At 40.6% G+C, this 17,903-nt stretch overlaps 1 protein-coding gene across 2 annotated transcripts in view; it reads left to right on the forward strand.

The window, feature by feature from the left end:
• gpc5c (glypican 5c) overlaps positions 1-17,903 on the forward strand; it is a 113,110-nt gene that overhangs the window by 76,510 nt on the left and 18,697 nt on the right. For both annotated transcript variants that reach the window (XM_037787255.1, XM_037787256.1), the window contains one exon: positions 15,678-15,822. In XM_037787255.1, the coding sequence (XP_037643183.1) occupies positions 15,678-15,822 (145 nt within the window). The remainder of the gene's footprint in view (positions 1-15,677; positions 15,823-17,903) is intronic.

Here is a 17,903-nt window from a genome sequence, read left to right on the forward strand (position 1 = left end):
AACCATTTTTCCGGTTTGTCTTTCTTTCTCTCTGTTAATGCATTTTTGTCTTTCTTTTTTTCCACTCATGACAATTCTTTATCATTATCCGTCTCCTTTTGTTTCCTTCTATCTGTACTCTCACATCCATACATTTACGTCTCTTCTCCGTTCCCATGCATCTTGTATCTCACATTATATCTGCCAGCCAGCCTGTCCACCTGTCTGCCAGCTGACAGCTCAAGATCATTTCTGTCCGACCACAACATCCCATTGTGCACGGTGGCTGTCAAGTGCCCTGTTGTCATGGCAACTATGCAGAGTTGAGCGGGTGTCCTGTTGACATTTACAGGGTTGAAAAGCCTACCTTGAATCTAGACCAGGCGGCACAGCTTGGCTGAGCTTTGTGTTTGTGCCAGATAAGAGCAAAGGATCACAGAGTGTTAAACTGCATAATGTGGCTGGCTTTCCGAGGCACATCCGGAACAGTAAAACCACAAGTGAGGAAATATATTTTTATCACGCCTGCATGCACACAGGCAGCTTTACATAGTTGCAGTATGTATACATTAAACTGACATCAGACATTGCAAAAAAGTTTGCTTAAAATCTAGTTTGTTTCTGAAGTTAAACATTTTAACTTTTGACACTCACCTGTGACTTCTGCTCACCCTGGCTACTTTCCAAAGTGCTTTTGTTCAGAATTAGATCCTCTGCCAACAGCTGTAATAGGCTAATACCATTTCAGGCTCAAAAGGCCCATAACAGGCTTAAAAGCACGCTCCCTAATTTCGTTGTAGCTATGGGGCAAGCCCCGAGGAAGAGCAGTGGGCTTTGAAGCACATTTGACACAGTGGCCAAACGGTGGAATAACAACTTCTATGTCCATCATGTGCTGCCATTTTTTTTTTTTTTTTTTGAGGTAAATCAACTTCCTAGTACAAACACTTCAATAGCCCTCAAATCCTTAGTTCTTAAAAGTTGTGAAATGAGTTATTTCCCTCTGTTCATTTGAATGAGCCCCAGACTGAGGCTGGGGCAGGGCTGAGAGGCGGAGTTAAAGGAAACACTATTGCGTTTGCTCTATGGGCCCAATGGATGCAGAAGATCCGGGTCATTTCGTAATAGTAAGTCAAGCTTTTTTTCCCCTCATGCGCCACTGAGCAACTTTCATAGGAATGAACGTGGCCCTGCCTCCAACCAGGGCTCTCAAATAACTTTTTTCACCATCCTCCCGGAACTGTCCAGAAATGAATGTGGACCGCCCCGAATTTAAAATCTTTGTTTTTCTACATTATCATTAGTTAATCATTCAAAGTGACCTTTAGAATAAACCAACATCAAAAGTGATTTGTTTAATTTTGTTCATAAATGTATGTTTTAACCAAAACATTGTTTTTTTTATTTTAAAAAGTAATTTTATTGGTTTGAGTATTTGTAATTTGCATGCTTGTTTTGATTTTTTATATTATTCTTTCAACTCTTGTCCCAAATTTGTCCCAAAATAAATTTTCATCCTCTCCGATCCCATTTTTTTCGGGCCCCGGGACTACGTGACGTCGTTAAACTCGAGCCCTGCCTCCAACGCTGTAGCCAGTTCTCTTTATACATTCATTATATGGGGTCATAGCAACCCCAAATTTCTTCCCACCTCACTATTCTTTAAACTTCTTTTTAACTGACTAGTTGTTAAAATCAAAATGTCGTTCTCTTTTGCTCTGTCTCTCTTTCTCTCCTGGTCTGTAGTCAGATATTCAGTTAGATAAATGTCATTTTAACATTATTAAAATGGGAGGAAATCACAATCCTGTTAAAAATACCTTAACATAAGCCACAATATCAGCATAGTAATGTCACCTGTCTTGTTGTCTACTTTTTGAGCAAACAAGGTCATCCCCGGCTCTCTTTATCCTTGCTTCAGAGCCCTGAACAGATGTTTGTAGACAGGGCCATTATATAAGAATCTTCCAGGTGGGCGAGTCAGTTCACAAAATAAGTTCCTGTGTGGATAGATTTTGGCAAGTCCATCTGGATCCCTCTTCCAAATTATAAACTTTACTGGACACCCTTGGTGCCTTTTAGGCTGTAAACTTAATTGCAGTTCAATCGGGAGGGAGCAGTTTACAGATGTAAAGCATTGTTGATCCATACAGTTTACATTTGTTTGTGCAGACTCCGTAGTGCAGCATTGACTTAGCTCACAGTAGGTAGTTCAAGGGGGCTGTGAGTATGGAGCGTTCCCATCAAATAGACAAAGCCGGCCCGGCTCTGTCTATTTAGAACGCTTGAGATCTCAGCAGCCATTGAAGTAAGAGTAAAGTGCTTGGCATTGATCAGCCAAGAACACACGCATTGCTGCTCATATGATACGGCAAGTTGGTGGAAAGAGCCGGTGAAGTATTGCCGATTACATCTTTAAATAAATGTATTCCTTCAATCATCTGATCTGTTTATTATTAAGCATCAGGACAAATTCAAAGTTTGGCAACCCCACACCGAGTATAACAATCCTGACCTTGGCTGTAAGAAAAAGAAACATTGTTAAATAATGCATTTGCTGTGATGTCTCTACAGTTGCTAATATTGGTTCTTTGTGTGTGCGTTCCTTTACTTTCATCTTTGCAAAACCCATAGACTTTATATACAGTCTATGGCGAAAGGCACTTTGAGTTCCAGACGTTCACAGCGAGGTCATTTTTTAGAAGTTAGCCCTTTGAAGTCATGAAGCCTGATACAAAACATCTATTTGGGGTTAAGATTTGAATTTTATGTATCAGTGTTAGAAGTACAATTAAGCGTTTCTGTATGTTTGTTCTTTCATCCTTGGAGCTAGTTTGGATTGTTATTTTCACTGAAGGTGAAAAAAAACAACTCTAAAAATTCACACACACTGGACTGAATTTAAATTACATGTATATTCTCTCTCTCTTTTTAATTTAAAGGTATTGCAGGTATTTCAATGAATCCCTAATCTGAGTTTTTCCAAATTTGAATAACCTCCATTTCCGGGATTAGTGAGGTTAAGACGTGTATATTTTTACCTAGTGGAGAGTAGTTAGATCCAGAGCACTGTGGCACTAAGAGGATTGGGAAATTGCTGCTGATGTATCACAGACTCTGACCCCTCATCTATCCTCCTCTTAAAGCACTTAGAGCTGCATAATAAATGTGTGTGTGTGTTGGTATGCACTATAATGTTTAATTCACACTCATGCCCACAACGTGTGGTAGGCAGGTTTGCAAGTTAGAAGAGGACAGAGGAATCCTACACAGTTTTCTTTCCATGTAAAATCCAATACGTTAAAGCTGGAATTAACACAGAACAGCACAAAGGACGAGCCTAATCTCTTGACCTCCTATAAAATGCTCCATTAAGTTAGTAGGCCCAAGTTACTTTCCTCCCCCTGTGTATCTCCTCTGACTATCCTCTCTCTCGCTCTCTTTCTCTTTCTCTCTGCCTGTAATTACTAATGTGGACAATAAATGTTTCAAAGTGGATTTTTGAATCCCGGCCATCAGTCCAGCTGTTTTTGGGTGGGGATCTTTTTCACAATGGTCTATCTGTTTCCATGTGAGCTACTAAGGCCAGATCATTTGTCAGTTTGTCAATTTGCACCTCGGTAAAATGAAAAGTCGGTGGCAAAACGTAGTGCGGGAGAAAAGAAATACCCAGACGCCAGTCGATTAGACTGTTGTCAGGCTATTAAATAGGCGTTATCGGACGCTATAAGCACAATAGATGTGGGTCAATAGGGGCCTACTACACCCAATATTAGGTTTCATCATCTATTCCCATGGTGTATCACTGAAAGAAGGTATAAACGAACATGACAGCGACCTGTAGCAACCGTAGTATTTATGATAGGAGCAGAAGCTGAAGTATAGACAGCATGAAACTCCATATGGAGTGGGTGATGGATGGGACACAAAACTCCGAGACCGGAGACCGGAGTCCGTAGTCCGCATCTCGTGTGAAAGTTGTCTTTGTGTTCACAAGTGTTAAGTTTCACTTTAACTTTTAAAACGTAGTTATTTTAAGCCAAAAACACAATGTTTTTCCCTTAACTTAACTAAGTGGCTTTGTTGCCTAAACCTAAAGAAGTTGTAATTTTGTTGCCTAAACCTAAAGAAGCTGTTTTGTTTGTGTTCAAAACATAATGTTTCATTCAGTTTTACAACATGTTGGAACGTGTTGCTTTTAATTTTCACACACACACATCTATATAGTGCATACAGCGACCGATAATGCCTATTTAATAGCCTGATAACAGTCGAATCGGGTGCGCATACACACTTTATTTCCATCTTTATTTTTCTTTCAGACATACAGTACACCCGCATGTACACACAAACACAGACTGCATCATTAGACTTGGTGAAAGCTGTGGTGGATGGAGATTTGGAACAACTCCAGCGTAAAAAATCCAGTACAGAGAGGCCAGTTGTATGCGTGATTGATGAGATCGACTACTGCTTTGCTGTCTGGGTTGGCCGGTGGCCCGTCCAGGTTCCACATCAGAGAGGCCTTACTTGTGTTTAACACGCACTCAAGGAGTCAGCACATCCCCTCTGCGGTTCCAGTCAATCCTCGGATCTATCAGCTACTGCAGCGACTCAGAATGAATGTGTGCTCTTGTCAGTGAAGATAGTTTGTGCATGCTCTTTAGAAGGTCGTAACATAAACAAGATAAGATGTTTTATGTGAACTCCTTTTAGTTGTATGAGAAACCCACAGTTGGGTTTTTGACTTCAATATGCCTTCACAGTATTTAATATTTTTGTATGTTTTAGCAATGCCTGTAGCAGTCAGAAAGCATTTGAGCTTTAAAGAGTTAGTGGAGTCTTGGGATGAAGAAAGAGCTCAGGCTGAGCTGGCAGCCCGTCACAGGGAGGGGACAGATTCTTTCCACTTGAAGAAGACGATGGAGCTGGCCTTCACAGGAGCTCTGCTGCTCTTTGCTGCTGCTGTGGCAACGATACAGCAACAAGTCTCACTGCCCAGGGCTCTCTGTTCGCTTGGCAACCAAACTTCATGAACCCAGACTCTCTAACTTAAGCATAACATTTTTTTTTTTACCGTCATAATTAGATGCAAAGCTCATAAAAATCCAGTGAACTGCGACTGTTTTTCCACATTGGGTCATATTTAGTCTCCCCATTGGTTTCAGTTCCATGCTGACGGTGATTCTTGTCATGTGGAGAAAGTATGTGACCTGTTTCTGTTGCTGGCACATGAAAATGAAATGAAAATGAAAATCCCCTTTTTCAATTTGATATGGTGTGCTTTTGTTAAAAACAAGTTAAACACCATGTTCCAAGGGTTATCAGTAACAGGGATTACAGGCTCACATGTCGTCACATATTTAGTAAACATTATTAAAGGAAGGAGGAGGTTTTAGTGTTTTTTTTCCTTCATTAAAGTGAAAATATTCCATTTGGGAGGATGAGCTATAAACATGTTCTCAATTAGAGCTGTATATCGGCACTGGTTTCCTGATTTGATTAAATCTTTTAGTTCTGAAACTCCCAATTTGATTAAATTTGATTTGATTCAACTGAATTCAAGTTCGATTCAATTCTTGACAGCGTTGCCAGATGTGAAATGTTAACTATTGTACCAGAGGATTAAAATGATTGTATTTTGAGAAAACATATTGTACACATTAGGGATGCAACGATACCGAGTACCGATCCGATACCAGTGTTTAATTAATAGGCTGTATGGCTCACTGTGTGGAAGTGACTGAGATCATTCTTTAATGTGTAAGGCGACATCAGGCTTGACTTGAACATTGCTTTCTTAACTTTGCAAAACAAAACATAAATAAATACATAGATATACTGTATACTTGCTGAATTGTTATTTATTATTCAAATAATAACACGTGCACCAGTAACTTGGTAAAAAAATTAATTACAATTCAAGTGTAAACCTTTTTAATGCAGCAACATATTGGTCAAAACTTAAAGAGGAATTCAAATTCCAGTATATAATGTATTTAGCATATAAACATAGAATTGAGTTGAATAGATCGGCCCCATTGTCACCGTTATCCGATCCAGCTGTTTGAGTCAGTATCGGCCCGATATCCGATCCAGTATCGGTATCGTTGCATCCCTAGTACACAAGTCAACCACAAGAACAAATAAACAAAGGCGTAAATGTAATTTTACAAAACACGAAAATTATCGTTTATCTGGCAACGCTGATTCTTAAGCAAGATTTACATAAGATAAATACCATATTGCATAAACATTAAGGAGCACATCTCAGAAGTTATCCTGGGAACTTAAATTTCTTTTTACACAAGTAAGCAACCCTCATACACATTCCTTTTTAAATTTTTGTGTATGTTGTAATTACTTAATTTCCATAATGCAAACCTTTAGTGTGTTTTATAGTTTTTTTGTGCATGTAAAAGGTCTACAAAGTTACAAATCCCAAAGTCCACGCCAAAGGGAGTTAATCCGCCCCTACAGAAACACTGCTCCTGAACTGTCTGAAATGCCTTGCTTGAAGTCCCGCCTTTTCTTCCGTAACGTGGTGATGTCACCAAGTAACACATTTGCATAATACCTGCCTGGTGGTTAGTTTGGCACGCCCTCAAAAGAAGCTAATTAGAGCGGAGCTGGAGCGGAGTCTGAAGAGTTTGGTACAGTTGACCAATCACAACAGAGTCGGCCAACTGACAAATCAGAGTAGACTGGGCTTTTCGCCGGGTGTGAGAAAAATAAAGTGTTTTTTTGAACATTTAAAGCATGTAAACATGTCAATATAAACAGATAGATAGATAGATAGATAGATAGATAGTCAATGAAAAAGTAGGACACTTCTTCTTGTTCTGTCTCTCCTGCACTGTAGAACCTGCATTGATTAATGCAGTATGTGAGCTGATGACAACCATAATGATGGACGTCCATGGGGAGTGACCTGGAGTGGTACCGTATCAGGTGCTGCTGCCTTATAAGGAATTCTTTAGCCCAGTTTGAAGTCTAGAAGGCTTCAGCTTCCAAGTAAACACATCATCAGAAGCCTTCACTGTCTGTTGACCCTCACATCTCACTCACACAACAGAGTTTTCAGCAGCTAGGTAGCTGTTGGAACACGCTCTCAAGAAACCGCTGATGTCACTCAAACTGTCATACATTTTTTAACAACATCTCCATCATTTGTCCCGACAAAAGCCAAAGTTTATTCACTTGTACATCCATTACACAAACACAATCTGCCTCAGTCACGGCCCGACAGGAGCAGGGTGTGACAGCCCAACGCCACAGCACGTTGCAGTGATTGACTCATGAGGGTTACGTGAGGTCATCGCCAATAAAGTGTCACTAACCGTTTGCAAGGGAATCGACTTGTACTAGCTTGCAGTGCAGGGGCGCTGCCTTTTTTTGAAAAATGTTCAAAGTATTACTCAGAGCTCCGGGGAAATGTACTTGTTTATTTTCAAAAGTACAAGCAGATTTTCATATTTCATACACATTTCATGAAATTCGTTGGAAAGTGAGGCCATTGGCTCAAGAAGAACTGATTCGTTGCAGAAAACACAACCTCGATGCCACAAAAACATTTTTGTTTTTGAGATGGAGAAGCAAAGTTTTCCCGAGTTCGTCGGTTCAAGATGAATCTTTCAGCATTTGTCCAGGAACATTTCTGCCTAAACAAACTCCTTTTCCGTACTCCTCCTATAAATTATGTCCAACCTGCATTTTGTAATTGCAACCAGACTTAGATGACCACTGTGTAATTTTACTCCAAGCAATCTCGCAAAATTCGAAGGATGCTTATGATTAATTTAAGTGGCAATAACTCAGAAATCATTAGTCAGGAGTTCATAGAGTGAGTGTGTGTCCACGCATATATTAATAGATAGCATATGATAATGAGCTGATGTGTTGTCTAGATAGGATAACTCCATGAAGTCTGTTTTTGTTTGAGGTGGTTGTCAGTGATCTATCAAGGATTATATTTCATCTTTTTGTCGTCTTTAGAGCGATATGGATTTCACATCTGAAAGTCAACAAGGCAAAAGATCTGAATGTAGGGGTTTTTATTGGCTCCATCTTTGACCATGGAAAAGGACAACAGCAGAAAAGTACTTGGCTCACTTGTTACGCCTTTGATTGTGAATTCACTTTTGAATCATTTTCCGTGTTGTGGATGGCAATGCAGGCTTTTGCTAATAGTCCAGACTCTTGACAGCTACCATTAGTGTCCATTCCTGTCTATCTAATTAAGTACCGTCTGGAAACTGGTTGGCCACAACATCCACCATTAATCCATACAAACCATACGTCATATCTGTTTCAGAATCAGCCGCAATGGATGGCTCAGCAGTGCGGCTTTCTACAGCTACATTTGTTTGCAGCCTGTCACTCTTCCTCTCTCTCTCCCTCCCTGTCACACTCATACTTCGGAAATACACGTATTTATTTCCTCCCTCAGCCGCCTTTTCTTGGTCAGGCAATCTGAAATGTACAGAGAATTGCAGCTATTTCCTCTGAAGCCAGCTGACACACATACACATAGATGCAGCACATGCTTACTCTGTCTCCCAAGCTGCGTGTTTGCTTTTCAACACAAAAGCATTACGAGGCAGTACAGTATGTGAGACAATGGAGAGACTTTTAATTTAAAACTTGGGAGGACTTCTGCAGACTTTTTAGAATTTACCACTGTCACTTTTTCCTTCAGTCTCCTTCCAGGTTTTCCTTCCCTTTTTCTCCGTCCACATATGCAGTTTTACCACGACTGCCCTCAATGAGGTGATACTGTTTCAAGATGTCAGCGAAGAAAAAGAGCACATGTCTCGATGTGGGCATACAAAGGTTATGAGTTATGATCCTGGTTCACTAGTCTGACAGCAGTATCCCACATAACACACATGCACAGACGTGTGCACACACACGCACGCTTACTCAACGACTGCGACAGTTGCAGTATTCATATCCCATTCCACATTTCACCGCATTTCACGTTTTTACATTTAATAATCAGATTTTCTGTTTCCACATAAAACTGGAACGTGTCTCCACAGTAGCTGGTTAAGCTGCACACACACACACTCACACACACGCTCTCAGCCTCGTCTTTCTTCCCAGCTCTTTCAGAAGGAGATTGGTTACTCCTGGCAGTACAGATTTTAGTGTGACTAGGATGCACTCAAATACATGCAGGAATTCAGCCCTTGATTCCCCATCATCCTCGGACCGAAGAATGCTTTTGAAAGGAAAGAGAGAGGAGAATGAGTTGGCAGGGTGAGAGGAGAACTAGAAAATATTTCATGATTTGGGATTTTATTCAAAGCCTTGTGGGAATAACTGATTTGTCTTTGGATGCCAGGGTAATATCAAAGCAAAGGCTGGCGTCTTGTGTTTTCATCCCCTCCACCCTCAGCCTCCTCACCTCTTTGCACAACCAGAAGCTCAGTCTTCCTGTCCGAGTAATACTCCTTTTTTATTTGTTTGCTCTCAATCTCTCACCCCTTCTGCCTCCCTCCTATATCTGTCTTTCTTTCGTGTCAATCTGTCACTATCTGTTTGTTTTACTTGGCACATGCAGTAACACATCTTAGCTAGATGTTGATCTGAAGTTTCAACACTCCCCAACCACACTCTTACTTTCCCCTCATTTGTCTTGATATGAAAGGAAAATCCACCCTAAAATACTAAATCTATTAAAAAAAAAGAAAAAAGGACAGGTTATTTGTACTGCGGTGTTCATGAACATCATCATATCACCTTGAAATGTCCAAATTAACTAAAATGAACTGGAGTCATTGCTTCGCTTTAAAATGGCCAATTATTATTTATTCAGTTAGAAACACAGCATATTATAAAAGCGGCTGATACAGCCATTTGTCAACCAATAGTATTTTCAGTATTCTCAGTATTCTTCTTTAAACTCTACTTACTGTACATGAAACAGCAACAGGCCCTATAGCATGATGAAAAGTGGATTAGACAGGTAAATTACAGTTCACCAGTGTGCTTATGTATATCATATTTTTAGGAACATACCATTCCCCTTCACCTAAGTTTAGTTCAGACCCGTCTTATAAAAAGTATATGGAAATAGCTATATAACTGTACATTTTAATTAACCTTTAAAGGGGAACCTCGCCTAAAATAAGAATTCCAATATGTTATTTCCATGGCCTAGAAAAGTTTAGTCAATATTAGTGAACATGAGCTACTCGCTCTCAAAGCCAGAAACTAGAGAAGTAATTCTCAAACTTTGTGATGTCATAGGGTATAAAGTCTGGAGCTGCTCCACAGACAATGAATATCTGATTTTGTGGACCCACAGGATGTTTGTTTTCTTTTTTATACCCAAATGAGCTTTATTCTATTGTAGTGTTGTCAGTTGTGAAACAGAAAATGCACCCATATACTCAGAACGTTCCCCTGGGTGCTCTCAGTGTCACCTTAAACATCTGTCTCCATTCATTATCTATGGAGCAGTTCCAGACGTTATACCCTATAATATCACACATTTGAGTTTTAGCTCTCTTGTTTTTGGAATTTGGGAGAGAGTTGTTCGTGTTTACTAATAGTTTCGGACTGTCTTAGACCATAGGAATAACGTGTATGAATTTTGAAAATGGGCATAGTTCCCCTTTAACAGCTTATATGTTACATTACATTTTATTTTAAAGCATGTTCTTTCTATCAATAGACTGTTCTGAAACAGCAAAGCTCTATCTAATGCAACAGCCTACTTGATAGTCAGCATTGTCTTACATGTCAGAGAGAGAAGGCCGAGTCATGTGAGAACAAAGACATCTGTCCCTGTAGGGTTAAAGGCACAGTAGATTTCTGCTTGTTACGTTACATAAAGGCTGCAGCTATTGAAATATTCAGCAGACTTGCTCACATTTACCGTACGGTACTGTGTGACGGATCAGTCGGACGGGTCTTTGAAAGGTTGTTGTTTTTGATGACATAAATAGACCATCCTTTGTTGCCGTTAAACATCATCTCTGTGTCCGAAATCATTTTGATGCTAGAATATATTGTTTTCACTGTATTATTAATATTTGAAATGAACTTGCACAGCTTAGCGTGTAATGTGTGTTCTGCTTCTACTCCAAAGAAGATAGAAAACTGGATAAAAAAAGCCAATTTGAGAAAAAACATTCAAGACACTCATTGAAACCCAGAGCTGCTCCTCGGTGCAGCAGCAGTCAATCAGAGAGCAGATAAGAGAGAGAATATTCACTGCATATTATGCATTCAACAGTCTTTAAGAGCTCATAGTGGAGTAGTGTGTATCTCTCTTCCTTTAGCGCATTGGACAAATTAGACATTTGCTTCTTCACTATGCTGTGGGAATACCACAATTTAAGTTCCCTGCGTGTTACTTTTGAAATGACCACAGTAGAGTTGACATTTAGAAAGAAATAACAGCAAAGTCTGGCAGTTTTGCAGTCCTGACATAGCGAAAACAAACCAACAAACTGCATTGGACCGCAGCCAACCAACAATTCCACAACGGCCCGACTGTGGTTTCCACAGCGACGACGCCTTAATTGATTCTTTCTCTAATTAACATAGTTTAAGGACAGCTGGGCCAAGCAGCATTGTGTTAAACGTTCCCTGAATGGCACGGTTATTAGCTTAATACCCAAGTGGTTATCTGGATCGTGTTGGTACACAACACTGTGCTGTTCAGCAGAGCATTTCCTTCTAAACTCATGGAATGTGCATTGCATTTATTTAGTTGCTTTACATAATAAAGAAGGGTTAATGGGTTTATCATGGTTGCTGTGTCCGGAAACCAAAGAAGAAGTCTTCTCTCTCTTGCTGTCATTATCACTTATCTTTCCCTCGCAGGCTTCTGCTTAAATGTTTGGATTGATGCAGTGGATAGATACTTATAGTCTAGCTTACTTTTTATGCCTCCGCCCTGGCCGGAGGCATTATGTTTTCGGGTTGTCCTTCCGTCCGATTCTTGTGAACGCAATACCTCAGGAACGCCTGGAGGGAATTTTTTTCAAATTTTGCACAAATATCCACTTGGACTCAAGGGCTGCGGTTGAAAAGTCAAAACAATTACGCCCTAACGTCTTTTCCTAACCACTTTTCCTTGACCTCGATGGAAAACGTCATGAGGTCAAGGAAAGTTGTGAAGGAGAATTCAGAAGGTTTTAGGAAAAGACAACCGTGGAGTTAAGAGAATCCGACTGCTCTTTCACTAGGCTCCGTAATTATGATGCAACGGCGACGGATGTTAGTGACGTGAGTGGTGAAACTACTGTGTTCTGAAGATGGACTACAAAAGGCTCTGTATTCCTTTTTTATTCTGCGTTTTTAAACAGGTCTGTCAATGACAGTCTCCTTCACCCGTGGTGTGTGAATAGAGATACCACCGGTCCTTCTGCTGCTGGAACACGCTTTAAATGCTGCGGCAGCAAGGAATTGTGGGATGTTATTCTCTCTTTTCCTTTCGTAAAGGATGGTCCAGTGTATGGAGATAATAAAGGAAGCACTGAAGCTCCTTTCTTTAGCATTTTGGAGAATTCAAACAGCTCTTATCAGGGCTGCTACTGAGATACTTCCAGGTCATTTCACTCCGTTAGGAACCTTCCTAAGCAAAAAGGACTATTCGGCCGCAGCCAAGGATGAACTGATTAGAGTAATTAGGGCGGCAATTATAGTTTGCACATAAATCCTTGTACTTCTTCCTATAATTCACAGCAACAGAATAGTGTCCTGAGAATTACCAATACCATGCAGTACATGGTATACTTACTGTAACAGCCGAGGTAGGAAATAGGATTTTTAGTGGGCCTCCTAAAAGCTAATGTGTCCTCAAACCGTAGTGCCTCTCACATTGCAGCCTCAAAACAGGCAGAACAAGTACAGGACCCACAAAGAGCCTGTCAACAGGTTGTAATGTGAGCCAATCCATAACTATAAAATGCACCATTGTAACCAGCATGTAATATTGTTCACATTTTTCCTCCTCTTGTACCTAACTGTCCATCTATGAAAACTGAGCAGTCCAGCTATTGTCAATGTGCTTTCAATTTTGCGGTGAACATAAGTGATACGTTTTAGCTGCCTCCACTAAAGGGCTCACTCCAGTTTCATGAAGCCCGGCCTTGTGTTATGGTTGTGCATGACTCATTTCACTGTAGCCCTAATTTCACTCACTCAGGCCTGAGAGAGAGAGAGAGAGAGAGAGGGAGAGAGAGAGAGAGAGAGAGAGGGAGGGAGTGCATTCACATTAAGTAAAAATTGAATGCATTGCAGATATAATGTGTTATAATATCAAAAGTACCCGCCAGTGTCAGGATAGTCTAGTCTCCTCTTCCACTCTCCCTCCCTTGCAGACAATGGTATAATCACTGCTCTGGTATGAATGACAGAAAGAATCTCAATATATTCATAGCTGCTCTTCTGATGACTTTGACACCAGTTGAACTGCCACAGAATTACTGCTGAAAATCAAACATTTATACGTCAACATCGGCCAAGTTTTGTGAGGGATCCTCATTATTTGCCTCATTATTTCTACTTGTCAGTTTAAGGCCTTGACTGTCTGGGCATCTTTTCTTTTATATATTTTCTTCCAAGTTAGGAAGGTCTCGAGTGAAATATCTCATCAACAACTGAAGGAATTGCCATGAACTTTTGTACAAATAGTCTTGGATCCCGGAGGTATGAATCTTTGTGATTTTTGGTGATCCCCTGACTTTTAATCTAGTACCACCAAGAGGTTGATATTTTTTTGTTTTGTTTGAAATGTCTTGAGAAATATTGGATGGATTGCCGTGACATGCGGGTACAGGTACAGACGATGTTGCCTAACTTCGGTGTTCCCCTGACTTTTCATGCAGCACAGGTAAAATCAGGTCAAAATTCTAATTTGTCCAATACTTTGGTTTATGACCAAACACTTGCAAAACTAATGACATTCCCATCAGCCTCAGCTGCACTTTGTGTTTTTAGTGCTAATTAGCAAACGGTAGCAATGCTAAACTAAGATGGTTAAACATTATACCAGCTAAACATCAGCATGTTGAGCATGTAGCATGCTGGTGTTAACATTTAGCTCAAAGCTCAAAGTATGGCTTGGTTGTAGAATCTTAGTCTTGTCTCCACATAGCTCAGTGTACGTATGCGAGTCAACCGGAAGTCCGTTCATTCCTATGGGAACCTCTTTGATCTCTCTTTGAAAGTGTATAAATGCGCATTAAACTGGACGGCGAAAAACCAGACAAAATTAACTCCTCTCCCGTTTCTGTACATCCGTAAAGAGATGCATTTCCTTGCGTTGAACACCAGGGGGCGTAGTCCATATACTGTATGGAAATACAAACACAAAACTGTGTGGAAACGTACAGCGTTAGTCTTGTTTAAGGATTGGACCTTACACTTAGCTTTACATTGTTAGTTAATCATGAGATGTTTATTTGGGGGTGTTGAAGGCTCAGGAGACGACTGGATAAAGGTCACCTTTGCTGTCAGGTGTGTTGAGTGACAGAGTCAAGTGTCAATATGCAAGGACATTAGTCATCCCTCAACTACCCAAACCCCACCCCCATTCCTCCCACCCACCTCTCAACACGTCTTTAGTGGTTGTTCCTTCCATATGAAGGTCAGCCGTGCACCAGGATTGATCATGTCAGCTTTCCATGAATGTTTAATAGTGTGTGTGTGTGTGTGTGTGTGCATGTATGCAAATACACCCTAAAGCATGGTCAAACTGTGTGTGTGTCTCTATAGTTCCACATGTTCTGGTATTCACGCCACTTTCTTACTCTCATACTGCAAAGGATAATTTATTTATTGTTGTGTCAGGAGAGCTTCATGTCGGACACGGTGTGATGGAACAAAGACCACCTTGATGATGGTGGACAGCAGGAAGGACCAGCAGGTGGTCCAATTAGTCGGCCCCATGCTGAGAGGGGGGGGGACATCATAAGGAGTGGTGTTTTACGCTCCAGGCTCAGAGAGTCTGAACTGTGTCATAGTACGGTCAAGGTGTGATATGGGTTTCTATAGGTTGACGATGCAGATGTTTGACTTAAACCGTACACCTAAAAGACGACTAGTGTTACAGTATTGTGTAATTTATTTGATTTCTTGTCAACTTTACCAATTTAAGTATTAAAATAGAACTGAACACCAGGATGGAAGAGTAAACTGAGCTTTATCCAAAAGATTTAAACTACCGTATGCCGTCTAAAGGAAATAATACATAGTTATAAAACTCACTTTTGTTTCTCAACCTTGTAATCAATGCTCCTCTTAAAACATGGTTGTAATTAAATGCAACACGTCATCTTACCACACAGGGCACCTCACTGCACACCACCCACACTGCTCCTCTGTTTCTCCTAGGATGCCATGTATCAGCTGTCGGGCCCTTGCTGACATTTGCATTACAGGGATGGATATGTCAGAGCAAGAGAAGGGACACAGGGGGACATAAGGAACCATAATGTTCCACTGGGAAACACTCTACCACTTACTGGTTAAAAGGTCTATAACTTTGTACGCTAATGTATTTCACATAAGCAATTCAGTTGCCGGAGTAGAGGTTTAGCTTATATATCATAACTGAGGAAGTGTTGAAGACCAGTATTGTAGCAGGGTGAGAATCACGTTTGCTTGTAAACATTGTAAAATTGATATTCATAAAACCAGTGTGTGATAAACCTTGTATTACTGTATTTGTGGTTCAGGAGACCCAGGAGAGGTTTCCAAAACTGGGCCAGATGGAGGCCTGGGATGAGCTGGGCAGTGGGGAAACAGAGGAGGGCAGCACGACAGACTGTGATGATGAAGATGGATGTCAAGCCTCAGGAGATGACGGTCAAGACCAGACCTGTAAGTGATACATGCACAAATACTTACATATACACCCAAATCTCCTTTCCTCTATTTCTTTTTCCAATATTGTTGGCAAAACTAATAAGTTTCCTTCACTTTGCATTTAAGAACCTTGCCCCTTTTATGTTGGTGATGTCAACACCAGTCTTTGTGATGATTTGTAATATCTCTGTTATCATTTTAATTATGCTCTACCTTCAATCAAAATGTGCCGTACACCGCCAAGGACATATCTGCCTCTGACAAGGCAGTGTCCTTTCTCTCTGTTCTCTAGCTCAATGAGCATTGAATTGTTTTCCACAAAATCACTTTTTCATTCACCTCCTACTTGGCAAGGGAAATATACTTTAAAACCCATTTTCACACTCTGCCATCCTCGCCTACTGTGTCTGTGTCTGGAGGCTACAGCAAAGGTGGTAGCAGGGGACGGTTCCTCAGATCCTGAGACAACAAGCCAGATTAGTTCAGTGGGCACACACACACACACACACACACACACACATACTGTATATAAGGCAGGCGGTGAGGAGGTGTTGGGGCTTGCGTTGGCTTTGATGATAATCATTTGATCTCGTGCAGAAGCTTCTTGTTAATCATCCCTAATTATCATGTTGTTTTTATCCACCCACACAGTTAAACAAAGGAGTTGGGTGTGAAGCGATGTCTCGCTAGCATGGAGGGAGTAGAGAGGAACATGTAGGAGCAAATACGCACTCATACACGCATGCAGTAGTAGCACGTGCGAGGTTAGATATAACGGTTAAGCTATTTTTTTTTCATGTGGCTGGTTAATAGGAAGACAGGCCCAGTAATAAGATCCTACCTGGAGTAAACTAAGCCTCTGTGGCTTCCCCAATTCTTCTGCAAGACAGCAGAAAAGCCAGATGCTGATGCAGCAATCTCTTCATGTACCGTGTTTACTCAGTCAAACGCGGAAGCACACAAGCACATTTTGCACAGAGGGCTAACTACAAACATTAACAGGTGCCTCGTGGTGAGTACGCAATTAAATAGAATTGCCTTAGGTGTTTAAGATCATGTAATCACAACGACCCCATTTCGAATTTGGCCGAGGACCGTTGTCATTTATGTGGCATTTTGACTACTGTCAAAGAAAACATTTTGGAAATATGCCCAATTTTGAATATAACTCACTAAACACACATGGCATTGCTGTACATGTATGCACATTTTTAAGATCCTGTCTTTGATCCCCATGAGGTCAACACTAGTCATGTTACCATTTAGTTATCAAGCGAATTTTTAAGCAAAATTTTGAAATGTCGCAGAAAAAGAAGTAAGAATTGGGCGAGTTTCCATCAACTGGTGTGGAGCAAATAAACTACTAGCCTACAGCGTAGTTTAGTCACAAGTTGGCGCTATAGGTTACGCATGGCTGTAATCCACCCGTAAACAGAGTAGAAGAAGAAGAGGTTGCGAACCAGACACAAAACAAGTCAGCCTGGTCATCTAACCGTCTACGAGAGAAAAACAGAGAAGTCTTCAGAAATCAGCCAATATTGGTCGCCCACAGCGAAAACATCCAATCAGTCCAATTTGCCGTTTCGATACAGCTTTTCTAATGTGATACTTCAAAATATGCATAAGAATATGTGAATGGAAACACAGCTACTGATATCACTTTTTGGCCTATACATTTTCAACACTTTAAAGACAGTGAAATGAACATTTTCCAAGTTCTAATCCTGTGTTCCTGTGTTATGCATTAATTTCACTTGTAACATGCTAAATATGTGTCACATTTATTGTCCTTATCCACCTCCTCCTGGTCTAACAATGTAGGGGAGGCACAGAGTTCCATGTGGCTGCAATGGACAGCAAAGACACAAACAGGAAGTAGGCCATTTCTCATCAGTGTTTACTCCAGTCATGATGACAATTGCTCAGTTTGTAATCTAATCCGCATTGTATTTATGGAACATGTATTGTGCCTGATTCAGTTTTACTTGACTACTTGCAGCTATATTTATTCCTGTAAGTAAAGTAAAAACAGCAGTAGTCAATGCAAATGAGTTAAACTGTTTTGGCACCAAAAGCTGAGATCCCATTATGATGTA

Source organism: Sebastes umbrosus, chromosome 12, assembly GCF_015220745.1.
Source record: "Sebastes umbrosus isolate fSebUmb1 chromosome 12, fSebUmb1.pri, whole genome shotgun sequence".
Lineage (NCBI taxonomy): Eukaryota > Metazoa > Chordata > Actinopteri > Perciformes > Sebastidae > Sebastes > Sebastes umbrosus.